This window comes from Gossypium hirsutum, chromosome D04 (assembly GCF_007990345.1).
Source record: "Gossypium hirsutum isolate 1008001.06 chromosome D04, Gossypium_hirsutum_v2.1, whole genome shotgun sequence".
Classification (NCBI taxonomy): Eukaryota; Viridiplantae; Streptophyta; class Magnoliopsida; order Malvales; family Malvaceae; genus Gossypium; species Gossypium hirsutum.
Genome location: NC_053440.1, coordinates 41,483,259 through 41,492,349, shown reverse-complemented (window position 1 = coordinate 41,492,349; position 9,091 = coordinate 41,483,259). Strand labels below are relative to the sequence as shown.

The window sequence follows — 9,091 nt, the reverse complement described above, 5'->3', positions numbered from 1 at the left end:
TTTTTAATTATCTCTTATTTTATTCTTTCGAATTAATTTCTCACAAATGGTCGTCTCTTTAATTCTTTTGACGACAAGCATATTTCCACTGCCCAATCAGCAAAGGTAAGATGAAATTTTAAATTTCGTTATTTTCAATTATGTTAAATTTAATTATTTTTTTATAATTTGAAATATTTTTTTATGTTATAAATAGTATGATGATTGTGTTTTGGAGACGTTAATACATAATATGGGAAAGCCTTTGATCCCTCAAATTCGAGGCTACTTGCAAGAGGTTGGATTCTTACATACGTCTCGCATGCTTAGGGGCTACAAACTCGATCCTACACTAATTAGCCTGTTGGCGGAAAGATGGAGACTTGAAACACACATTTTCCACCTTCCATGCGACGAGTGTACAATCAGACTTGAGGACATAATGTTACAACATGGTTTGCTAGTGGATGGGTCAGTCGTCACAGGATCAGCGGTTTTCCCAGTAAAGTGGGCCTTTGCAGAGCAATGTTGGGGAAGGTCCCAAACACGTTTGACAATGGTCGGATATCGATCAATTGATTGAAGGATAATTTCGAAGAGCTTTCTGAAGACCCAACAGAGGAAGTCATAGAATAATACGCCCGAGCATTCATCATGAGGTTAATCAGGAGAATTTTAATACTCGATAAATCATGAAATTTGGTGCGTGTAAGGTGCCTACTACATCTAGTGGACTTCACCGAATGTGGAAAACTAAGTTGGGGACCTGATGTCTTGTCCACGTTATACCAGGAGTTGTGTCGAGTCACACTACCGAATGTGAATTCGATCGGTGGTTGCTTGCTTCTACTGCAATCGTAGGCCTAGTGGAAATTACTGTTTCTACGTCCCAGAGTGACCAACCCATACTTGTTCCCGTTGGTGGCAAGGTAAAAATTTTAAATTTATTAATAAATACGTAGTTTGTACAGTAAATGTTTTTATTTGTAATATGTTTCAACGTACATATCGCCTGTACATGTGGAACCATGGGTTGTGTTACGTGGGATTGCCAAAGGAGCTTGAAGATTTTAGGTGGTTGTTAGATCAACGCTCCGAAGTCGAATTTCATTACTTATTCTTTCAAACCTATATTAATTACGCAATGATTAGTTTAAAAAATCGTAAGTAACGATATTTACAATTTTTCTTTTCAATTTAAATAGATGTCATACGCCGACCCCGATATCATATATTTCATCCAACAGAAAGTGTTTCGAAATCGGGATATGTAGGACGCGAAGGTGTTATTGTTAGTGTACGCGATGGTTAAAATGCACGAATTAGACTAGTTGTTACGACTATTCGGGTGGAGGTAATGGATTCCATCGCCAGCGCGAGACATGAAAGAGCTGCACAAGGTGGACATGCAGGGGAAGAATGATGAGGACTGGGTAGAGAAGCACAAGGAGTACATCCAGGCTTGAGGTCGTAGGATGGAATCATTACTCGTCCACGAACCATTTTTCTCAACGGACACGATAGTAGATATTAATTACATGACATGGTTCAAATTTGCCGAGAAGTCGTATCTGCTATTACCGAAGATGAGGAGTAGGCAAATTCGATCGAAGAGGCAACGACGCCCACCACAGCAATAGCGTAGGAGGGGACGCGGTCACATGACGAGTTTGTCATCGACTTCAGCAAGAGAAGCGCCACCTATGTCTACGCACTATCTGGGTCAATTCACTTCACTTATTAATGTTCATTTCACTAACCCCGTGTTTTTTTCACTAGCATCGCACTATGCACCACCACCGTACATGGGTAGTTCTTCTATTCCCACACATACATATTTTGGAACACCAATTCTTCACATTCTTCACCCTATGTCGACCTCGATACCGACCCAAATGGCTGGCCAGATGCCGGCACATGCATCGCCGCCGATGACGACACCGCTATAGATGCCTATGCAGCAGCTTAAGCCAGTGTCAATACCGAGGACAATGCCGATGGGCCCAAGATTTGGGGCACCTTATTGTTACATGCTGATAGTGACACAAACACTAACCTCATCACTATTTTATCGGAGTGGCTTATTGACGCAACCACCAGCCATGGGAATAGAGGATACACGACATGAGCCTAGGATGACAAAGTAGTTGACCACGAAGGACGATGATGGCGTTGGCGTAGCCGGAGACAAGGCCCAAGGGTCATTGCTAGGTAAAGGTGGAGGCGCTGATGATGCTGGGAAGAAAGTGTACAAGCCCGCACCTCTAGAGCCTCGCAAAAATCTGTCATGCAACCGTCATCCACCACCTTACTGCACATATTCTCCCCAACGACACGAATGATTTATTTTGTTTTTAACAGTGCGATGTAAATATATATTTTTGGAATAAATAAACCAATGTTTTTCATTCAAGCATCTCATTTGTCTTCATTACTGTCTAATGTGAGTTATGCATAATTTAACAAAAAATAACAAATTTGGAACATCTGAATAATGGAAGCATTGTAATGAATATATTATCTAGAAGAAAATAATATTATCTATGCTGAGGCCCTAATGTACCCTTATACAGAGAATAAGTCATACAATTTCAGCCTATCTGTGCTCAATGCACTTTAACAGAAGAAAAATGTTAAAGAAAGCGTGCCCAGCTGAGGGAGCTTTCCTAATGACATGGCAGAAAAGCACGTCTAGCTGGATGCGCTTTCTAAAAACTCGTCCAGCTAGGCACGGTTTCCTGCCATGTCATCAGGAAAGCTCCTCCAGCTAGGCGTGCTTTCTTTAACTTTTTTCTTCTGCCAAACATTAAAAGTGTCTAATGCTTCATATTTTTCAGCCACTTTAAACACGTTTTCTGCTGCAAAACTTTAAATGTGTCTCTCACAGCACATTTTCAATGAAAGAAAATTTTTAATTTGCGAATCAACCCTTCTCTGGGCCTATAAAAGGGCTCTCAGACACCAAGCTTCATCTTCTCTCAATCATCTTCTCCCCTCTCACCATCCCTCCTCTATAAAATATTTTCTTAATGTTCAAGGTATTCTTGAGTCGTCTGTGATGCGATATCGCTCTGAGACGTACACATTTCATATGTCCTACTGAGATGAGACCATTACCTCCAGAACCTATTCTGGGGAAGTTAGGTTCCAAGGTGATTTTGCTTTATGCGTGGAGGAATACATGAAGGTCTCAATCGACAGACGTTATGCGATAATGGATTGGGGTATAATGAGGGAGCCAGTTGACGATCATTATACAACCACAAGCTCAATATTTTTGGATACCCGAAAATGATGCCCTATAAATACCATACAAAAGTTTGAGGTTATATTTATACGAAAAAATTCTGGGGCTTCCTACTATAATCGGTGTAATTTTTTTCTCCATTTCCAAGCAACCAGTAACTTTAACCTTCCTTCTTATTTGAAGGTCGACGCCGTTGTGGACGCAAGAGAACTCTCAGGCAGGGAGCGACTATTGTGGTGCAGTAAAGGTGATGCTCCTTTCGGGGTGATGACAGTTGTCGTTATTAAACAAGCCATTACTAATTACAACTGCTGCAGTGCCGAACCGAGTTTGACCGCTACTGTGCTGAAACATCCACTCTTCACTTGCGAGCCCTATTGTGTCCACCTCGGTGTCAACCTTTAGATAAGAATAAAAGGTCAAAGACATCGACTGCTTGGAAATAGAAAAAAAATTACGTTGATTACACCGAAAGTCCTTAGAGTTTTTTCGTATGATTATGGCTTCAATCTTATGTATGGTATATATAGGGCATCGTTTGCGGGTATCCAAAAAACTTCAACTCCTAACTGCGTAATGACCATCACCTGGCCTCCCAGTTATAGTCGAACTCGTGACCGCATCACGATCGCTTATTAGGACCTCTATCTAGACTTCGACCCCTGATCATATCAAGCATTATTACCCCGAAACTAGATTTCCCTATAATGGGTTTCTGAGTGATGGTCCTATCTTTCCATGACATATGAAATGTATGTGTTCTGAGGTGCGTTATCACATCCCCGATCCCTCAAATCTACTTATGAACTTATGCGGTTTCAGTCGAAAACCCTAAACCTAAATCTCAAAACCCTAAACCTTAACAACAATACAAACCCAAACCCTAGAGAGAGAAAGGAAAAGTGCATCCAGCTAGGCGTGCTTTCCTGCCTCCTGTGCAGAAAGAGCACCCAACTGAAGCGCTATTCCTTTCTCTCTCCTAAAAACGGCCTATTTCCCTAATTAAAAAATGGCCTAAAGGCCTAATTAAAAAACGGCCATTTTTTATTAATTTAGCACAATAAAGTAAATTATTTCATATTTAAAATTGTTAAAAAGAATTTTCTCCGAAAAATTGTTGAAAAAATCTTTTTGCTTTTACATGTATTTAAATTAATGTCAATTCATTAAAGTTAAAAAAGAAATTATTTTGGATCAAGTTCGAATCTTAGAATTGACATTGTTAGAAAGGTTTTACCTAAAAAAAGCCCTTGGCCTGAACATGACTATACTCAGACTGTAAAATGGATGATGACACTTGTGATTATACCCATTTTTTCCCCAATTTTCTCAATCATTGTTAATGAAAATAATTATAATAATAGTTTTTTTTTCTAATTTTCACATAAATTTAGGTTTTATGGCTTTATCCTAAGTTTGGTCCCAAATTATACTCTTTTTCTCGCTTTGGTACTTAAAATTGTGGTCTCATTCTGGTACTTAAACTATCATTAAAAAAAACCCTTGTAGCACCTCCAACCAAGGGCAAATCTAATCTTTTAGGGGGTCGGAATTGAATTATAAACTTTTGAGATGTCAAAGTATAATTTTTATAATGTATTAATTTATGATTTCATTATTTTTGAAGGGACTTCATAGAATGTTTTTTGGGGGGCCAAAGTATAATTTGACAATATATTAATTTATAATTTTATCTTTTATTAAGGGGTTGCATAACAATATTTTCATGGGGACAACGCCCTGTCAAACCTTAAATTTACCTCCACCTCTAACCATTTAGAACGTGACATGTGACGTTCATTTTTATTGAAATTAATATATAATCTAAAAAATAAAAAAATAAATTTTAAATTTATTTACTTTAGAAAATATACCATTGAATTTTATCACCATTAATTTACCGTTGGTTGGCATTGACTGGGCATTGGCTTGTTTATCGAATTTAATATTTAATATTTTAAATCTTTAAAAAATTATTTATATTGAAGTTTTTAAAAATATATTACAAATTTTGTATATTTTTTCTGAATATTTTCATTATAGGTTTTGATTATATCTGTTCTTTTGGACACGATGTCTAGAAGTACCCATAGCCCCTCCCCAACCCATAAATAGGAGGATAATGCGCTTCAACGCCCTCGAACCTACATCCTCCTGCATTTGCAACAATGTCCATGCCAATCGAAATAGTGGTGATTAGTTTTCTATTGAACTAATTTTTAATTTCTTTAAAAAAATTTAAATTTTTATATATTATTTTGAATTTTAAGAATTTACAATTAATATTCTAGAATTTTGGAAAATTTTATTTTCAAAATAAACTTTTGAATGATGTATGAAATGTTTTAAAATTTTAATTAATATAATATATATTATATAAAAAAAATATAAGGAGATGCGTGGTGCGTTCCAATAGCACCAAATATCAGATTTTTTATTTAATGTCATTGGCTAAATTGTGTGATAGAATGATAATTTAAGTATTAAAATAAAATAAAAATTGCTAAAATAAGAAAACAGATATAATTTAAAGCATTAAGTTTTGTTTTTCAAAAAATTAAACATTAAAATACACTAAGGGCACGTTTGGTTTGCTGTATTGGATTAGAGGTGTAATGGAATAGAGATATAATAACAAATTAACTGTTTGGTTGAATGTAATGGAATAGAGGCGTAATAGTAATCTTGTGTTTGGTTGAATGGCATGGAGTTGTAATAGCATAATGGAAAAAACTAAACGACTAGAATAACCTTAGCATAAATTTGTTTAGGTAAATAATTATTGTTATTGTTATTAAATTTTTATATTAGAGGATTAATATAAATAATAAATAATTTAATCATATTTTAACATAATTATTATTAAATATAATTTAATAAAAATATATAATTTAATAAAATATGTGAATTTACTAAAATTATAATATATAATATTATAAAATATAATTTAAAATAATTATTATTAAATATAATTTAACAAAAATATATAATTTAATAATATTCTTAGTATTAAATATTCTTATATGAATTTACTAAAATCATAATATATAATACTATAAAATATAATTTAAAATAATTATTATTAAATATAATTTAACAAAAATATATAATTTAATAAAATTCTTAGTATTAAATATTCTTATGATTGTATCAACATAATGAATTAGGGTTTTTCTTCATATTCCCAATTATGTATTCCATTTCCGACCGTAAAACACCTTTCAACTCATCTCATCAGTGATTTTCTGTCCATTGACAAATTAGGATTCTATTGTTCGTGCATCAACAATTTCGAATTCTAAAATTTAGAACGTAAATTTTATTTTCTCAATTTCATTTTTGTTTCTAGATTTGACTTGAAGCAATTTTGGTCTTCAATGTTGTTTTCTTCGTTCATTTTAACTTCTTTTTTGTTATATTTTCTGTAGAAAGATGGATTTTTTATGATTAAACTTTTAGACATGTTTATTTTCAATTTTTTCCACGAGCATTTAGATAAGAAAAATATTAAAACTATTCAAAAGTTACTTGTTTGCTTCAAAACGAATTATATAAGGACTAAATTGCTCATTTTTATATTAGAGGACCCAATTTGCTCTTGAATTTCTAATAGTTTAACCAACAAAAGTCTTACATGACCTAACAAAAAACCTCTCCAACTAAATTGCACGCATAACTTGTTTAGCAAGGTTCATTATATTGTGATACAAGAAAACTGATCTGAGGCAGTACATGAACTGTCCTCTTTCTCCTCCAGCGTTCGGCACAACTCATCTGCTTCTTCCCTGCATTCGTAAACTGATCACTTAATTTGCTTATATAAAATTCAACATGTAAATACTATACACATTCTCTTAGACATGCTAAAGAGTAAAGGCTTCAAAACATGGGGCATATACCATATACACACTTCTAGACATGTTCATTAGTGGTTTAACACTACTTTCTTTGTTTTTGAACTTTTTGCAGTTCTTTATGGGACACATACTTTCTTTGTCAATGAGAAAGTTATTTAGAACGAACAGAATCGCGATCACAATAAACAAATTTAGATATGATTTTTAAGAATAAAGAACTGGAATCAGAAAACCATAGAGACAGAGGACAAGGGGTTTGAATGCAAAGGGGTTTTGCCAATCACCACCAAGCCCTCAATGGCTTAGTACCTCAATGTGCCGAACGCTCGATGTTTCTGCAATGCTGGCCAACTGCATGGTGCTTGATTGCAAAATATGGTTAAAGATGTCGGGCACCTACATAAATATACGACATTTAGTAAAAATATCAATGTTTACCGAACAAAAGAAGAAAGGGCCCTTAAATATAAATGAGGTGCTTATACTTTTTGTTTGCCATCTCTTGACTTTCTCTGTATTAATGAAGGGCTTTTCCCATCTGAAAACATAACATCTCCGAGGTCCTCCAAATACCCTCTAAGCTCGGATGTAGGAATTGTAGAGGAAGAGTTTTGCCTGACACATATTAAATCTTGACCACCGATAGCCATGCCGACTATTATGTGTGTTCCATATGTCTGTATGAACCTACTAAAATACAAATTATTAGATATATACTGCATATTATACTACAACTATTGACAACAACCACAGCAGTAGCAATTTTCTAACTTTACGATGGACTAGAGTAACTTATCCTTGTCTCAAAATTTTCCAATTAGGCAATAGAAGCACAATTATGTAACAGTTTATATGCCGAAAGTTCAATCTAATGATCAATAAACAAAATTCTACTTCTTTGAGAGAAAATGTTTAGAAATTAGCTAAAATTGCATAAGAAAGTTGAAAACACATATTGCAGCTCCTTCATCATCCCACATATAATTAGTTACACTATATTTTTACAGCATACGGCCACATGTGGAAAAGTTACCTAGACAAGGCTGCTGGATCCCAATGAGGTGGAACAGACTTCTTAACTCTGTCGTTTAGAACAAATGGAAATGCTGTAAGGTGTAAATAATACAACGAAATAAAGTAACCATCGAAAGCGAGAGTTTTGGTGTCTGTAGCATCATGAAGCCAATTTCCACTCAAATCAAAGATACTGTTAAGATACCCTGAAGGAACTTTTCCTTGTATAGAAGACTTCTGATTAAGTAATTCAGACATCTGTAAAAGAAATAAGACTTTGGAACAAATGTAAGGTACAACATCAATAAAACACCAAATTGAACAAACTGCATAATTCTATATACTTTTCTAGCCTTTTCTTTTTTCGGATTTCTTCATCGTTAAGGTTACAGAAGTTTTCAGCATGATAGACAGTAGCTATCTGATTAATATCAGTCATTATTAACAATTAGTTAACCTCAAGCTAGTTGTTATTTTTATTTAAGAATTCATGAACAAACATTCATGCTTGCAAGAAGGAAGGATAGGCGAAAATTTTACAGGCCAGTGGAGACCAAACATTCATGAACAAGCAAGATGCAAAATCAAGTTCATAATATCTTGTTACTTGTAAATAACTACTGTGGATCATTTCCATCATTGATTACATTAGACATTGTAATATAGAGAGTTAGCCAATTCAGAGAAAAATTGATGCTAATATGATATGTGGATGGTTAAATACTTGGAAGCATTGAACTATCTAAGTTAGCATTGCACTTAAGGTGATTACAAGATGGTCAAAGTTTTGGAAGATTTGCCTCACATGTGAGATTACTACACACAATCACAAACACATTTTGCTCAGATCCTACTTAATATACAGCAATTGTCCAAATTACTGCCATTTCCATAGGCTAGTGAGTGTAAACCACAGCAACCAAGATTTACATTTCACATTATGCTTCACCATCCAAGAATCGTCAATGGGTACCAAAAGGTGAAATAGGGAGAA

At 34.5% G+C, this 9,091-nt stretch overlaps 1 protein-coding gene across 1 annotated transcript; it reads right to left on the bottom strand.

Moving 5' to 3' along the window:
* Positions 1–6,778: 6,778 nt before the first annotated feature.
* On the bottom strand, positions 6,779–8,536 carry LOC107898228 (MACPF domain-containing protein CAD1). Its single transcript, XM_016823758.2, has 5 exons — positions 8,411–8,536; positions 8,117–8,355; positions 7,569–7,770; positions 7,393–7,479; positions 6,779–7,011 (listed from the first exon to the last, which is right to left on the bottom strand). The coding sequence occupies exons 1-5, from the start codon at positions 8,534–8,536 to the stop codon at positions 6,997–6,999; spliced, it is 669 nt and encodes a 222-aa protein (XP_016679247.2). The 3' UTR covers positions 6,779–6,996.
* Positions 8,537–9,091: the final 555 nt, after the last annotated feature.